This window comes from Tetrao urogallus (genome assembly GCF_951394365.1).
Source record: "Tetrao urogallus genome assembly, chromosome: 5".
Taxonomy (NCBI): domain Eukaryota; kingdom Metazoa; phylum Chordata; class Aves; order Galliformes; family Phasianidae; genus Tetrao; species Tetrao urogallus.
The window spans coordinates 5,549,542-5,567,549 of NC_136818.1; the positions used below are offsets into that span (position 1 = coordinate 5,549,542).

General features: G+C 43.4%; 1 protein-coding gene across 1 annotated transcript; it reads right to left on the minus strand.

The window, feature by feature from the left end:
- Positions 1 to 7,253: 7,253 nt before the first annotated feature.
- SCP2 (sterol carrier protein 2) lies at positions 7,254 to 17,857 on the minus strand (the record flags this gene model as incomplete). The annotated part of the gene is made up of 16 exons (XM_079536443.1): positions 17,810 to 17,857; positions 17,390 to 17,444; positions 16,836 to 16,907; positions 16,406 to 16,537; positions 15,909 to 15,973; positions 15,447 to 15,573; positions 15,130 to 15,193; positions 14,802 to 14,888; positions 14,341 to 14,491; positions 13,699 to 13,846; positions 12,659 to 12,766; positions 12,252 to 12,405; positions 9,852 to 9,945; positions 9,180 to 9,309; positions 7,735 to 7,814; positions 7,254 to 7,349 (listed from the first exon to the last, which is right to left on the minus strand). The coding sequence occupies exons 1-16, from the start codon at positions 17,849 to 17,851 to the stop codon at positions 7,254 to 7,256; spliced, it is 1,605 nt and encodes a 534-aa protein (XP_079392569.1). The 5' UTR covers positions 17,852 to 17,857.
- Positions 17,858 to 18,008: the final 151 nt, after the last annotated feature.

An 18,008-nucleotide genomic window follows, 5' to 3' on the forward strand; every position in this document is an offset into this window, starting at 1 on the left:
CCAGCTTTTAGAGCAATGAAGTGCTGAGAAACTCACCTCTGCTGTCAGAGATCAGATGAATGGAGAAGAGCATTTCCCGTGCTCCCACAGGCTCCCTCGGCTCATGCCATGTCAGTTACACGCGCTGAGCTCAGAGCAAGTCTCCCCTTTCCAAGCCAGATCCGTTTCAGATGTGAGCAGCAGAAGCAGAGAGAGTAACAGGCAACCCCCTACCAACGAGTTTTCTGCACTTCCCAGCAAAATCAGGGAGGAATTTTCCAAAGTCACCATATGGGAAAATGTGAGTAGGAAAGAGGAAGCAGCTATAGTCTGAATATAAAGACTTGGGCAAGAAACGATCTCCCACTGCTTTCTGTCAGTGCAGCTTGCAAGATCTGTGAGAGATGCCAAAAGAAAGCACGCTGGATTTGACAGAAGCAGAGGCGGTGTGTGTTTTAGCATTGCACTGCAGCTGCACTGCCTGTTACTAGATCTTTCATTTTAGCTGCCTTCAACACCAAATCTGAATTCCAGGTGGGAATGTCCTCCCGTTCCCTGGGGGCCTGGTTCAGATTAGCCAGGAGCAGACAGATCCACAGCATTTCCTGTATTTCGTCTTACCCCCCTTTGCTTCCCCCTGATTTTAAACACATCAGCTGATCTTCAGAGACCAGGGGTACGAAGGTTGTGAAGTGACAAATGTCTCAGAAGCAAAGCCCTAACGTTTAACATAACACCTATTTACCAATCTCTTCTGTATTTTCTAAGCCCCATGTTACAGCATTAAACATCAAAGCACTCCCCCTCAACTTGCTCCAGTCACGGTTAGCCCCAAAATCTCACATTTCCTATTTCTTCCCCCTTGGTAAAAAGAGAGGAGCAGGCTGTTTATAACACAGCATGCTCCAAGTGCACCAATACTTCCAAGAAAACAATGCAGCTGTTTGTCACCGGCAGCAGAGTTACTTCTTCAAATACAAAGCCACCTGTTTTGGGAATGCCCTGCAATGTACTGTACCTTCACAGAATCTGCAGAGGATCTCTCCTCACCAAGAACAAGACCTTCTTGTTGTATTCCAAACAAAAAATAAAAGGCACACCAATCCTTTCCTCTCGATTCCAGCTGAACTCAAGTCTAAAGCAATTAAGTTATTTCCTCCCTCTCTTCTTCCAGGCTCATATCAACTGGAACTGATCCCCCTCTGTGCCACGTGTAAGTTGCAGAAGTTATTGTGGGAAGTATGTTTTTACTGAAACAAAAACAAAAACAAAGCAAAGCTGGCTGCTTAGTCTTACTGATTGAGATCCAGAATGGATTTGCTTGCTCCTCTTTCTTTATTATAGCACCCTGAAACCATATCACAAGATTAACGCTCTGTTTTCAGGGAGGAGACAAAAGTGTGTTGTGTCCCCCATCTCACCCGTCTTCAGATAGAGAAGAGGAACAGGAGGGATCCCCAGCTCACTGCAGAGGCTGGAGCAGCCCAAGAGGGAGAGGTAGAGAGCAGGATTCACCCTCCTCCAGAAGAGTATTCCTCTCCATGTCTTTGCTGTAAAATTCTTAGATATCATAGAGCATCCAGAGGTACTGCTGTGCATTACCAAAGAAGTGTCTTACACCTCCTTTAGTGATGGGGAAACAGACACAGAGAGGTGCCACAGCCAACTCAGGACTATCTCACAGCACAGAGACTACCCAGCAGGACTGAGAATCAGGTATTTCACCTGCAAAGATAACTACCTTTACACACTGTGCTACAGATTACCCACAGTCTGTTTTTTTCCTAAGCATTCACTTCCTCCTGCCCTATCCTCTTGTATCAACATATCCCAAACTTAAGATCTCCTGTCTCCAATTCCAACATCCACTCCAACAGGAAAACCGGAACCGGCATCAAACCTACCCCGACCCACCGCTAAGCCGAGGGCTGTGCCCAGCATGGTGTGAGGCAGCCACTGCTTCTGTCACTGCAGCTTTCTGCTGCTTTCAGAGGAAAGAAACTCCACTGCAGGACTCACAACTTAGAATCAGTTGTATTCAAAATCTCCAGTCCAACTCAACTCTTTCTGCCCTCGCATGTTCCCTGCAGTGGTAGCTGCAATCTAAACAAAGCAACATTCAGGTTCAAAACATGAAGCTGAAAATTCAGTTTAAATTCTGGTACGGTCATTTCTTTAGATCACATGGACTGCATAAACAAATAAAGCACATCCCAGTCAAGAAACAACAGGGAAGAGAACAGAAGGTGTAAGCAGATCTATCAAAGCATATTTAGGAAGGTGTAAGAATACTGGTTCAGTCGGCAGCATTATATCAGCTTCCTTGTGACAAGCATGGAGTGAGGCATAAGGCAGTCAGGAAAGTTAAGTTTTAGTTGTATCAGTGTGTCATAAAACGTTCTTTACTTTCAGCTTTATTCACCCAACTTAAATAAGACTCTACAGAAACACTGATGTTCCTCAGGAGTCCAGTGCTGTATGCTGACATGTGCCTTTAATTGAAAGCAGAGAACAAAGCCTATTAACAATCTTTTAAGTAACCTGCTGTCATTTGCTTTAAAAAATGAACAATCAAAACAGTGAGAGCAAAAGGCGTTTTTGTCTCCAAGGCAGGAAAGAAGTATTTTTCAAACCTAAGTATGCACAGCAGAGCCTGGCTAACTGCCTATTGGCATCTGTGTGTTGATCCAAATGAATTTTAAGATGTTTGTTTTCCCACAGGATATGTACTATTCAAAAAATAATAATAATAAAGAAAGAATCCATGACTGTTTTTAATCTACCTGAAATATGGGACACAGACACAGCATATTTTGTACTTGCTTTATGCTATACATGTTCCTTTTAGCTTGCTGCAGCACTACTAGGATAATTCTGTTATTATACCAACAGTAAATAACTAACATTTCCCAAAACAACCACACAGTGTCTTATAAAGTCATCTGCTTTTCTCTCAGCAATGAATTCTTGTTGCAGATATATGGTACAGCTCATGCTGTTACTCCAACAAATTACCCTGCTGTTTACTTAGGTAATAAGTGAATTTTTTCCACTTGTTGTGTTTTGTTTTTTTCTTTCTCCAGCATTTGCTCTCCACATGTGGTTCCACAAGGGTTGATTTCTCATAGTTGAGACTTTTTCCTGTCTTTTATCCACCAGGCTAATTGCAATCTTACTCTTCTCCGTTTAACCAGAGCTGACATCCAGCTCAGCACTCTGTGAAACAGGAAGCAGTGGAGTTCCTGTTCCAAGGAGGTGACAGTTTAAACAGCTCTCAAATGAACTGGGCATATGAGGGCTGCAGCTTCAAGCCCTATAGAGCTGACCCTGTACTGGAGTCACAGCAGCCTTGGTGGCTCAGAGCTCTATCTCCCAACAATCCTACAGGGACAGAGCCCTTTCTGAGCCTTCAGAAAGGCCATAACACACAAGTCGTTCACCCCTCGTCCCAACTGGATACCCAACATGGCCACACAGTACTGCAGCCCCAACAACTGACCTCCTTTGTGTCGCCGTGCCTCAGCGTTCCCCACCACCTCACTTCACCACCACCAGTAAGCAGAGGTGGGCAGAGAGCTAGCATAATCCCAGAGCTCGTCCCTGTGCTGTAGGGTGCCCGAGAGGCCAGCAAGGCACCCTAGCATATTTTAGACACTACACAAGATTCCTGCAACTGTCCAGCATGTCTTATAGCCCCCTCCGTACTCTCAGATGCATAAAACTCCAAAGAAACCTCACTGCTTTCAAGACTGCAGAGGCCTCCCTGGGTCAATAAATACACCCTCTGTGTTCTAGTTTGTCCTAGAAACTTCCTAGTATGCGCTTAGAGAACTCCACAGAGCCCCCCAAGGTACTCTAGGGCACGCTAGAGTGCTCCCAGGGACACTGAATGTGCTCTAAGCCACACTAGAGGCTTCCTAGTGTGCCCTAGAGGACACCCAGGTCCTCCCACTGTAGTCTGAGACACACTAGAACGCTCTCATAACTCTTAAATGCTCTACAGAGTGCCATAAAAACATCCTAATGTCCAACAGAGGATTTCCAGGACTTCTCAGGCTTACTCGAAACCACTGTAGTACAAATACAGCCCCTCAAGTGAGCTCTAAAGCACCCTGGAGACCTTCCAGGAACACTCAGTGCACTCCAGGTCTATTAGAGCGCTTTCAGTGCTCTTCACTGTGCTCTGGCACGTCCTATAGGAGGTACATCCTACAGCCCACATGCAGCCTGGCCCTGCTCATCCTGCTGCCTGACACCTGCCAATGTTGATGCGATTGAATTTCATGACTACTTCTTTATTAATGAGTTCATTACCTACGAAGCTCTTGGACTCTGCCCGGAAGGTAACAGCATTACAGAAGCACACTGTTGTATGAAAATGGGAAGTCTTACAAATATCTTTTTACTTCTTCATATGAGTTGTGCATTGGACAGATCTCATATATTTGAATACCATATTAGCTAACCTCATGGGAGGAAAAAGAAAGCTGCCTGTGTAGTAACATAAAGATGTGCAAACTGTAGGAAGTATTTAACAAATTGGTGTATTACCGTGATTTCTACAGAAGTACAAAAGGCAAATTAAAGTGTTGGACAACTGTATGAAGTAACACGGCAAGCTTGTGAGATTAGGGGCTCCAGGACTGCAGTATGATGTAGTCTTTCTCTGAATTGTTTTTGAGTGATTTTGAGAAAACTGCATACTTTTGTCACTAGATGGTGTATTTTACTAAGTCTGAGCATTGCCAATGAGACAACTTCACAGACCTTCAGGAAACACTGTTATGCAGCCCCCCAGTGTTGATGATAATTTTGCAAGTAATTCCTCTCAGAGACAGCAAGGCAAAGATATTTTCACAGCAGTCACTCATTACAACTAACCTTCCTTTTACAAAAGAAGACCCATACATTTCATGGTAGCTTCCTTAATATAACAACAATAATAAAAGCTATTTCTGTTAAGTTTGGGATCTCAAAATACTTATCTGATATTATTCCAACAGACGGTCACTTCTGTCCCTGTTTCTCAGCAACACAGGTTTTGCTTTGTGTTCTTTCACATGAGATGGCTCTTGAGGAGCATTGGGATCTGTGAGGATAATGCACCTTCTCTGTTGGGAATGAGCAGGTGGCAGGAAGCTGGAGAAGAAACCTTGTAAATAGCACACCTTAATTTAAATAGCTGCAACAGGTTGATCACCTGCTGTCAATTTGGGGTTAAAAAAAATAGTATTGGGAAAATTGGGAAGAAAAACACACCGGTTAAATGGGAGCACGGGTATCTGTGATGGAAGAATTCCATTGCTAGGGATGTGTTAATGCTTGGCAGTAGAGGGAACTACTGGTATCTGTGCCTCCCTCAATTTGAGAAGAGAATGCAATGCAGAACGTGCCGTGCCTGCAGGCAGTCATTTCCGTTCCCTGCCGAGCAGCCATGAGGACAGCTGTGTGCCCAGTGAGGGCACACACAGTCCTTGGTGCTGGGGAGCTGGGGGCGGTCTGCTCAGTCTCAGACATGGATGAAATTACAAAACTTCTTACTCGTTCTTTCCATGATGTTTCCCTTAGGAACGCATAAGATTCACTGCATTTAATGCAGGTTCTGCCTATGCCTTGCCCATGCAGCTGCTTATGGATAGGGATGGAGTTCTGCAGACAGTAAAAGGGAAGAAATTTGTCAGTGGAACTGAATCGTAACTGCAGAATAGTACAGTGAGACAAAGAGAAAACTATCTTAAAACCAAGGCTGCACTGAAATGGGATTAATATTCATTTCAGGCCTCCTAAGAAAATATCTTCCGAGTTATCTGGGTGATAAAGTCTTGATGTTCTCAAATCATACCGCATGCATTTAATTTATTATTAGGAAGGAAGATCACAGAGCACACCTGCAGTTCCTTCTGTCAACTAGCTAGGCCAACAGCAATTCCAATTGCAGTACAATTTGCAGTCGAGGAGTCGAGTTTTTAATTCCATTGCAGTACAGTACTACGTTCTTACGGCCATTTCTAATAGTCATAGAATCGTTTGAGTTGGAAAGAGCACTTAAAGGCCATTGAGTCCAACCCCCCCCGCACTGAACAGGGACACCCACAGCTCCATCAGGTGCTCACAGCCCCAACAGCCTGACCGCGGGTGTCTCCAGGGACAGCCACACCAACAGCCCAGAAACGTGGCTCATAGGCACACACCAAGATGGCAGCCTGAGCACCATGCCCACAGCACGTTCCAGCCACGAGGAGCCAGTGGGGCACAGCTGGTGCTGCAGCACAACCTGGGCCTCAGTGGGGGGACGGCAGTGACATCTCTATGATGAAAGATGTGAAAGTTCCTCGGTCCTGACCCACGTACAGCAAGTGTGAGCAACAGACTGAGACACAGTTGAGGAAGAAAAAAAGAAAGAAGGATGGGCATGGAAGCCCTAAGTGACAATCTGTATAAAATACTCAATTTAGTGCACGAATATGAAATCTGTTTACAAATCCAAGGAAGAGATGCACAGAAGAACAGGAAAATTATATTTAATTTTCTATTAAACTTCCAACCAGAATACATGTTCCCAAAACAGAAGTTAAAGCTTTTACAGGTAAGAAATTTATAATGACCAACACCAGATTTTCTCAGGAGAAAACAGGTAAACATGGATTTTATTCCCTCTCTGCTCTCCTGACAAACCTTACCTTTGTTCAAGGTTAAGTATGACCAAATTCTGTAAATCTCAAAGCAATCTCTAGCTACCTGTGGACAGCTTTAACTCCAAAGTAGTTATAAGAAAAGTATTTTATAGCAAATTCCTGAAGGCTATTTTAAAAACATTGTTAAAGATCCCCCTTTATAAGACCATTTTAATTTAAGCAGCAGCAGATTTGTTAGAAGTATGAAAGCATTCATATGATCTCCTATTACAGTCTTTTAAAAATGCAAATTTAAGTGATAAATCAAACTATTTCTAACCTTGCTCACTCTCTTCCCAATCTGAACAACACTACGCAGCCTCCATCAACTCTGAGTTCTATTACATTTTTCTTAGATTAAAAGAAAAATCTGTTCTCATAATACAAACCACAAAGCATTTGCAAGAGTTACTGCCTCAAGCTTAGCCTAAAAATCTTTGCCATCTACAAACTGATGGAATTTATTAAGCGTTAAGGTCTCTAATCACTGATTTTAGATGAGAGGTCCAAATAAGCCCTGTCTGTGTCATGTTATCAACATCCAGCATCATTCTAATTTGCTGTAAAGAGTATGAAGTAGTGACTGTTACTTCAGCAAGCTCAAAGTTTAGCTTTCCCTGGCTGAAGTTGTAGGTTTTGAAGTTTCATTGCCATGCCCATGTTCCCAGATATCTTCAATTTGCCTTGAAAGAAGGCCTAGAGAGAGAGAAAAAAAAAAAAGCATGAAATGCAACAGCAATGCAACTCATGACCCAGTCATACTCCTCCCAAAAGTTGTGTTGTTATACTCCTGTAGGTGTTGGCCTGCAATATTGTAATTCCAACAGTCCTATCAGACTCCTGGCATTCATCAGCAATTGTTATTTTCTGACACTAAAAGGAAGAACAGAAGCCTGGGACAGTATACTGCCTATCTTTGTGATAGCTGAAGAGAATAGACTTGGTTCTGCATATTACTTGTGTTATCAGAAAGCCCTCCCAGCCATGCAGTTTTAGAGGAAGGGATTTATTCAAGTAATTTAAGCTGAAATATGCTCCCAAAATATCAGTATTACCACACTTTCATCTATGTTACACTTACTGTCTGAGGATTCATTTTGCCAGTCATCAGAGCTAACAAATCAGTGTCAGCCATTGTAATTGTACAGTCTGCTTTCTTATCTGTAAAACAGAGATGACTATGAAGATTCAAACAGACAGAACAGGAACACAAGCTGCAAATCCCCAAAGAATCTGCCGGCACTCCAGATCAGCACAATGGTGCCTGAAGCACTCCGAAATAAAGGCCATTAAAAAACATTAATAAGAGATCACTTAAGAGCCAACGTGCATCTGAGCTGTATTGTAGCACAGACCACCTCAATGCTGAAGGAAGATGAAGCTTTCTGAAAAGTGCCAAGCAAACCCATCTGTTAAAACAAAATCTACTTGTAATCACGTAGAATATTAATTACAAGTGTTCACAATCATCCTAAGTTTCACCAAGCTAGTAGTATAATCAACACAAAATGAAGGTGCTTTCCCTGATGCTTTCCAAAGATACATTGAGTTTCACTACCTTCTACTCAAGTGGGAACACGAGCATTCCAAAAGCTCTCATTTGAATTAATTGAAATAAAGAAGGTTTTTGCATCTTCTTACAAGAAATGACTAGATATTTTGAAACATCCAGATTTAAGTATTAATGCATATAGTGAAGGGCTAAAACCTTCACACACCTTTTCCTCCAGTCACTGTATTACTAAACCTAAGTCTTTGATAAAATCTTGCCCCCGCAACAGAAAAGTGCTTTTCTCTCCATAATATCCTAGATAAATGAATTCCAAATCAATCTCTTCTCACGTTTTTAATTAAAAGCTTTATAATGCAGGATCATGGACAGACAAAATTTTGAGAACAGATGTTATCTTTGGCCTGATCTTCACATTAAAAGGATGCAGGTATTAGACAAGACACTTCCATGGCAAAGGTACAAATCCTTCACCTCCAATACTTTTATTGAAAACCCACCACCACCACCCCAGTCCTCAAGTCTTATTTATGTCCATGCAGTTGTTTTTAAAATGGACCTAAAGTTTACGTCAGCTAGTACAGCATTGAAATCAGATAAGTTTTATTGCTTAACGAGCTGCAGAGAAGGAACTAGACGAGATAGACCAGTCTACCACCTACTGGTGTCTCCCACAAAGCACCTGACAAAACAGAACAAAAACTAACAAATAAAAAGCCACACACACAAACCCACAGAACAAGAGTTCTGTTTACTTCCCTCCTGGTCCCTGTGGGAGTTGAGTGACACGGCTGACAGGTACCTCTAACAAAACATGCACCTACACACACACAATTCACAGGAGGAGAAATCTTGGTCCTAAACACCATGCAATAGAAGTGTCAGTATTAAGAAAAGTTTATAACTAAAGTAACACTAACTCCAGTTTTGTTCAACATCACTATCGCTTCAGCAGAACAGAAGCTTATAATCACCTTATTCATCTTCTGCAATGACATGACAAAAATAACACTGACCTGCATTAACTGCTACTGAGCCTTTACCATTCTTCACGTCTACTATCCAAGTCGCCTCCTTCCCACCAGGACCATCTTTTATTTTGAAGGCAAAGACACCACCAATTTTCTTGACAAACTGCTCTCCTTCCTGTAATGGACACGCAATATGCACATTAGTCATCTTCTTCAGAAGAATATTAAAACAGTTCAAATGCTTTAAAAAAACTTCACTCTTTCTACTAACAACTTCTATTACCTACAGAACTATTGCTTTCCTTCTGCTAGCCTTTACTTAAACAACCACTGAGAAAAGCACACCCATGGCCATCTTTCTCTATTAAAATCTATCCAGCAAAACAAAAAAAGACAATTGCCCCAAAGGTCTTATCTTGCTGTCTACCAAAGTGTGATTTCTTCTTTTACTCATGCCTACAAAGCAATAGATAACAAACACGTTAGTGTGAGTTCCTTGTATATGGCTTAAATGTGTCTCTATGCAAATACTCTTGTACAGATAAGGGCTGTCTGAACAAAATGCTTTATGGTTCAGAACTGAAAGACATCTGACAGGGAACTGTTTCAACAAACAGCACTGAAAAGGTGATTTATGGTACTGTATTTCCTCCAGGTTTTACACATGTCCTGTCACAAATTAAAAAGGCACTACAGGTAAAAGTAGTCCCAGAATACCTCTTGGAGTCTCTTTTCTATCTCTTTGAAGACCAAGTCTGACTTAAATCCATCAACAGCTGCGCTGAGAGGCACAGCCGTAACTCGGCCATCACTGGAGGGAAGAAAAAAAAACACATTTAATCACATTTTGAACATCTTCAAATTACTGCAAACAGGCCAACACCACTGAGAAGAGCCACACTGAAACAACACAGGGCAACCCCACTAAATCCAAGCAGAACTGACTTCCTGAGGGTGAGGCAGCAGTGTCACAGCCACCTCCAGCACACAGCTGCTTCAGATGTGCAGGCAGGACTTGTGGCAAGGAAAGTAAAGCACCCAGATCAACCAGCCAACTCTATCGCCACACTGTGTGCAAAGAGAGAAACAGCACAAACACCGCCTCAAGGACTACATGGACTACTTTTGTTTTTTTTTTGTTGTCATCAAATAAACTCTTTTACAGAATGGATCCAGAAGTTCAGTTATTGTACTCCCAGAAACAATCCTAAGTTCTGCCACCTTGCTTAAGAACATTTTGTAGTTAACATTATTTCTAGCTCAATTTACAGTGGAAGCTTCAAAGATTCACTGCCCCATCACAGCTAATATGCCAGAAGTTTTTTCTTTCCCCAGAAGAGTGAGACTCAATCATTTTTATCGTTTCGAATACCTTCTATGAAATAGGTTGATACATTAAGTACCCAGTCAGTTGGTTACAACTTTTATTTTGTATATTTAAAAAATTAACTGACTACAGTATCTATTTTGGGGGATTCTGCAACTGCCAAGAAAAGCTTCAGCCCTAAGGGTCACTGGGCTCTGATTTACTTCCCACTTTCCCACTGAGAGCATTCCTGTATTTTGTGTACCTTCTCAACAAACCATCATCAAATCCAATGCTAAATGTCCTGCCCCAGCTCATACAAGACAGCAGTCATTCAGAGACCATCAGCACTGCTTTCCCTTTTCCCTCACAATTCACATGCACCTGTTTGCTGTTTCAGGAGGTACTGAGCATTGCTCCTGATCCCGCAGAGCCATCAGCCCACACCTCTACTCTGCACACCCTGACAGGAGCATGACAACTAATTCCTCATTTGTGCAGGAGCACCTGGAGATTAATTGGGTATAGAAACATCCAAAGAAACAGCAATTCATGCAGTTTGTAACTATCATCATCTTTTCTCTTCGAAGCAGAGTTCAAAGCTGTGGTCAGGTATGACACTGCTGAAGTGACAGAATCACTTGAAGTGCTGCCAGAACTTATCTGCGTGGTGCTACGAGCAAAGCACTCCAGTAGATGTTTGCTGGGGGAGCAATTGTAGGGACTGTGTCATTTGAAGACAACACATAGCTGCTAATAAATGAAGGATGTACCTGCAGGATGTAAAGCTGCAAGGTACCTACAAGAAGAAAAAAAAAAAAAGCAGCATTGTTTTAAGAACTAATCCAAAACAAATCAAGTTCTTCTATCATTTACATCTTAAATTCTTGGCAACTCTTACCAAACCCACAGGTTACGGGCAGGATCTGAATCTAATGAGTGGGTCTGTGCAGATCTCATAGCTGTGCAATGCTGCTGCCTTTCCCTCACTTACACAACGCACAGCACCGCTCAGTTACGTAACTGCTGCCTCAACACATCAGCTGCGCTGTTTCATTCCAAAGTCTCTTACACGTTGATGGAACTCCCTGTGCCAAAGCCTTTCAGAGAGCCAGGGATCAGCAAACAGCATCAGTGCAGGTGAAACACGGACTGCAGAGGCTATGAGGCCCCAGCGCTACCAGGCCTGTGGTGTTCTGCCCCTGGAGGTGCCCACAGCCACGGCCGGGGCAGCAGAGCTGTGCTGGGAAGGCACTGCAGTGCCAACTCGACCGCTCTGTGAGTCTCTGCCTCGGGATGCACCTGTGAAATAATGAAGGCAATTCTCTATGCCAACGAAAGTGAATATAGGAAATATCGCCTATAGGAAATAAAGGCATTTCTTTGGGAGAACCTTCATCTGCAAAGCCTCCCACAGCTGACAGGAAGGCGCTGGACCTCGACGCCTGGAGGTGCACCTTGTACCCACAGACAGCGCACTGCCCCCACAGCTCCCTGTGCTCACACGGAGTTTTACAGACAAAGCTCAAAGCGACAGAAAAGCAGTGCACGGCCTACAGCATCGTCCTCAGAAAGCATCGCCCTCAGACTGCCAGCTGCGCCCAGTCGGGCTCTGAGCAGCAGGCTACAGCTTTAGCTACAGCTAAAGTGCCTTTCCTCCACGGAAAGGCAGGTCGCGGTGCCGGCAGCAGATCGTCACGGACACCCGGCCCCGCGCACACACACGGCACAGCCCCGCCGCTCGGAGCCGCTTCCCGCGCCGCACACACCACCCCATTTGGGGCTCTGCCCCCTTCAGGCCCGGCGCTCACCTGGCGGCTCCAGGGAAGCCCATGGCGTACAGCGTCACCACCACAGCCCCGCCGAGGCCCAGGTTGTGCTGCAGAGCCCGCCGCGCGCCGCCTACCTGCCGCTTCCCGGCCAGGCCGCGCAGCTGCCAGCAGAGTTCGGCGCACTGCGCCAGGCCTGAAACATCGAGCACAGAGCGCGTGTGGGCGGGAAGGACGGGCGGCGGGAAGGAGGGGGGCAGCGCCGGGCGGGAAGCTCACACGCGGCTGGGGTAAGTCTCTCCAAAAGCTCAGCTTTAAAGCACGACAACGAATAAAAGTTATTGAAGCGAGTCCCGCTTTTGCCCGTGCAAACGGCAGTGGGAAGCACCCGCCTGCCCCAAAACAGCTCCGCGCCTGAAGGTGTGACTGAGTGCGATGTGTTTTATTACCTGTAGCACCGAGGGGATGTCCCTTGGAAATCAAGCCACCGCTAGGATTAATGACCCATTTTCCTCCGTAAGTGTTGTCTCCCCTGTCAATCAGGTCACACGCTTTTCCTGATGGAACAATAGTTAGAAAAAGAGAAATGCTCAGTGTTTTTTTAAAACATCATTTTTCAGGTCTAGCATCACAAACCAAAGACGCTGCAAATGCTTTCTGTCCGTCTAAGCCTTAGAAATACACCAGCACAGATTTTACAAGGGCAGACTGAACTGAGACTCGGCTGACATGACTGGAGAGAGGGAACGCGAGAGAGGAGCCAGGTGTGGGTGCCTGGCACAAAGGCTTGTTTTAATTAGCGCTCAGGATACAGTGTGGAGATATGTCCAACACCACGCAGTGATTAGTTATTATACTAAAGAAGCTACCGTGAAATTTATAGGTTTTCTTTTGTAAAAGAAAGGTTAGTTGTAGTTAGTGACCACTGTGAAAACATCTTTGCTTTGTTATCTCTGAAAGGAATTACTTGCAGAATTGTCATCAATGCTGGGAGGCTGCATAACAATGTTTCCTGAAGGCCTATGAAGTTGTCTCATTGAGAATGCTCACTTAGTAAAATAAGTGACAGCCTAGTGACACTACCATCCACTGACAAAAGTTCAATGTTTTCTCAAAGTCACATAACAAAATTAGAGAAAGACTGCATCAGATACTGCAATCCCAGAGCCCTTCATTGCCTCCTCCTGCTTGAAGAGCCACTCCTGTACAAACTTGCTGTGTGATTTCATACAGTTGTCCAACACACCAATTTGCCTTCTGTAGAAATCACAGCAATACACCAATCTGTTAAATACTTCCCACAGTTTGCACATCTTCTTTATGTTACTATACAGGCAGCTTGCCTTTTCCTCCAGGTTAGCTAATATGGTGTTCAAATCTGTAATATCTGTCCAGTACACAACTCTAATTAATTATATGAAGAGATAAAAAAAATATTTGTTAACACTTTCCATTTTAGTAAAACAAAGAGCTTCACTGATGCTTTTACCTTCTGGGCAGAGTCCAAGAGCTTCATAGGTAATGAACTCATTAACTGAGAAACAGTCATGAAGTTCAATCACATCGACATCCGTAGGTTTTAGGCCTGCCTTTTTGAAACATTTTTCTGCAGCTTTTTTAGTCATATCATAACCAACCTGCAAGAAATTAAAATATCATTAAAGAAGCAGCTATCCATTTCATTCCTTCTCTTAATTTTAATGTGCTGCTATTCATCCTGCGAGTGAAGATAAGCTGATGGAGGTGGCATTTTCATTCACTTTAGTGCATCTTCTACCATTGCCCTTCATGACCGAACAACAGGTTATTCCAGCTCCAGAATTATATTAACATAAGGAAAATGAATTTAAGTTTTATTCATCTTATAAACAGAGAAATTAAACAAATAGCTTTGCATGAGAAACTACATTTCTTCCAGTTCACATTTCTATTAAGTAGCCCTTAAATAATTACACAGATTTTTAATGTTTATTTATTTCTCAGTGTTATTTCATAAGTATGCTCTTTGCCCACTTCACCTGCCCAAATCACAGTTTGCTTGCTTGCTGATCGATGTTCTATGCTATCATTAGGACTTGCAGGTATTAAAAAAAAATCCCAATTATTATGGACTGTAGGACCACAAACCTACCATCTTCATACAACTGTTCTCTTCAAATGTGCTTGGGAAATCAGTAGCCATCACCTGGGCCAGAATTTCCACAGCTTGAGGCTGTAACTTATATCTTTTCACAAAGTCCTCACTAGCCAAAACTGCAGCTGCAGCACCATTTGATGTCGGACTAATGGAAAGAAAAATAATGTCACCATTCTGAATTATTAATGTTGAAAACAAAGGAAAAAATGCATTTTGACTGATGCAATTGTAACTACAAATTCCGCAAGTGTTTGCTGAAGACCTCCAGTTTTTTTATTACTGCCCACTGCAGTAACATACATACAAACGTTGAATAGGATGACATCTAAGAAATTAGAAAATACTAAAATGAACTGTAACTTTTAACTGAACAGTAAGCAAACTTTACTTCAATAGATGAACTGCCAAACCTGTCTGAACAAGATTTCTTTCCCAATGCAAAGTTCTCTCCTTACCAACACTGTAAGACAGTCAAGAAATCAAAAATTTTGCGAGACTGCAGAACTTCATCTAACGTGTATTCCTTCTGGAACTGGGAATACCTGTGGAAAACAAAGATGCCATCTGAGTTTTAGTGCAGTCCTTAGAAGTAGGCATTACTAATAACTCACTATCGTTCAACTAACTATATAGCTGTTTTACTGAGTAGAACACAGTGGATTCAGAACGTATAGCAGCTATAGCAGACAACACATTGTAAGTATTTCTAAACATTACATCTGCTTTGCAGGAATTGCGTACAGGCAGCGTATGCTCACTATGGAGTTGGAGTGCTTTACTCACGGGTTGTTGGTTGAATGGCTATGATTCTTCCATGCAATTTTTGCAAAGTACTCTGGATTTGTCCCTGGCAGGAGAAAGTAAGCCGTGTTGGAATACTTGCCTTAAACACAGCCTTCTAACCTAACTTTCTAAATACTGTATTAGTGTCTACAAATTTGAACTTCACAAACAACTTTACAAAAGACTGCATCAAAGCTTTCTTTTAATTCAACACAATTCTAAGAAAGGTGGTTGAGTTCTAGGTAACAGATGACTCTGCTTGAATATTCAATGCTCCCTAATGTGAAAATAGAGAAAATAAATGTCTTTAACAATACCATATTTCTCCATATGTTCTTTGCCAGCATTTGCAAACATCTGCGGTGTTACTGGAGCACTTGCTAAGCCGTATTTATTTATCATTATTTCTAAATGTTTGTCCATTGGATTTGTTCTGTCCGAAAACTAAAAAGAAGAGAAACAGCTATAAAGCAAATCATAGTTTCATTATTCTCAATTTACCCCGCCTTAAATGTACTTTTGCCAAGTATTAAAAGCATCACATTTGCTTCAAATTAATTCCTAAACATTCCATACTAAATCTGCACTTCGTAGCTGCAATCAGAATCATAAAACTCGTTACAAATTTCTATGAGTAAAAAAAAAAAAAAAAGGCTTATTTTGTAACTATCTACAGCAGCAGGTCAAACCAGCTCACATTCATGAGCATGTCCCAGGGAATGAGGAGGTGTTTTCTATCCACGAATACAGTGAGATACATAAGATGTTCGGACACTTACACCTGAAGCAAGGGATCCTTTTGCCATTCTCTCAAAGCCAAGTGCCAGAACACAGTCTGCCAAACCTTAAAATGAAAGTTTTGGCTATTCAGAACACAACATAGCTATAAATGACAATATGTACAATCAACTTTCTCATTACAATAAATATCCATTACCGTTCTTCCTCCCTTCTCAATTTTTAAAAGTGGGACGGGGATGGTTCTGTTACAAAAACGTTACTACTGAAGACTAAACAAATCACCAGAGCACTTAGGGTTATTTTAGAACAGTCCTCCGCAGTTTGAGAACAAGTACCTTATCTGACCAAGCACCTGTATCTCTGCCAGTAATACTAGAATAATCGTAGGGAACCTTCCTGTAGTTGTTACAGAAACATAAGCAATCAGGTGCAAGAAAGTAGCAGAATCCACAAAGGAACTTAAGAAACAGAACAAGGAAGTTATATTTGTAGAAATAAAGCCTGAGTTACTCAGCTGCAGGGCAAAACAACTCACCTCCCTCTACCAGCTGTCTGGCCATGAACAAAGCAGTAGATCCAGTAGCACAGTTGTTGTTAACATTAATGATAGGAATGCCAGTTAAACCCAAACCGTGATAGATGGCCCGCTGTCCACAGGTTGAGTCGCCTTTATGCAAAGACACAACATTAACAGAGGACGTAACATTAACACAGTGCCACTCTTCAAGCCTGAAAGTCTGAGCTGTCATCTCGACTATCTCTCAGCCACGCACAACAAAAACCTCAGAAAGATACAAATCATCGGACTTTAAAAACCAGGAGTTTTTTATTATGCGAAACAGATGGGAAATTGATGGGATCCCCCCTCACTTCTCCACACAGACGTGGATAAACTTTACCCCCATTTGTGAGTGTCACAGATCACACACGTCACACACACGTCCCAAGCACAAGAGGATACTCACCATAAACATAACCCACACAGGCCTGCTCCACTGCTGAATACGGAATGCCAGCGTCAGCTAAAGCCTTCTGGCCTAAAGAATTTTAAAGTTGGGGAGAAAAAGAAAAAAGTTCTTATAAAAAGCAGCTCTCACAATCATAACAAGCAGGCTTAGCTTAGCGTGTGTGATTCGTGCGTCTGCACAAAAACCAGAGCAGTGAAAGTTCTCCATTATAGGACGTGAATGGTCCAAAAGTTCTGCATCTGAACTCTCACTAGGACAAGCCTGTGCTGTGCTTAGTTCTCAGCAAGCTCCTTTCCCAGCAAACACCAACAAATCAGTCCCATATTCACGCACAAAGGCTGCAGCTGCTCCCAGGGAAGCACGAGTAGCATGCACAGATAGGAAAGGATGTGTCTGATTCAATGTCAAGGCATCCTTTTGACTTCAGTCCCGTAAGGCTGCAGGGCAGTTGGGATTCACTTTCAAGTGGTCTTTCTTATCAGTTTTAGATTTTCATCTGGCTTAAAATAGAGTTGGTGGTCAAGCTAAATGCTTTTCTACTGCTGACTTACCAGCCTCTTTAGCCAGGTCGGGATAATCAACACTGCTCTCACCAGGCTTTGCAAACTGACAAGAAAAAAGCAACAAACAGAACAAATCACTGAGATTTAACACATCCTTCGCTCAAATGGGAGTACCGGCCTCGACGACACACCCGGAGACGTACTGTGATCCTACGACTTAAGAGCTACCAAGGAACACGTTTGTAAGCAATCCAGTTTACTAACGTAAGCCATTTCACCGACCCAAAAACACGCGGCCAAAGTCCGCGTAGGTTTGGGAGCCGTCGCCAGGCCGCCCCGCACGGCCAAGGAACGAAGGAGCGGGCAGCGCCGGCACTGACAGCGCTACGCGCCGTCGGGCGTTCGTAGTTCACGCGCTTTCTCCTTCTGTTTCTCCCCCTTCTCCCCCGCCGCGGGGTCGCACGGTACCTTGGTCATACCGACGCCCACCACGAACACCCGTCGCCCCATGATGGCTGCAGAACCACCTCGTTCCTCGCAGACGCAGCGGGCGACGGCAGAGCGGAGGGGCGGGGCTTAGCGCCGACTGGGCGCGGCCTCGCTCGGAGGGGGCGGGGCTTCTTCTTAAAGGAGCCGTGGCCCGGGCCCGCCCCCCAGAGGACGGGGA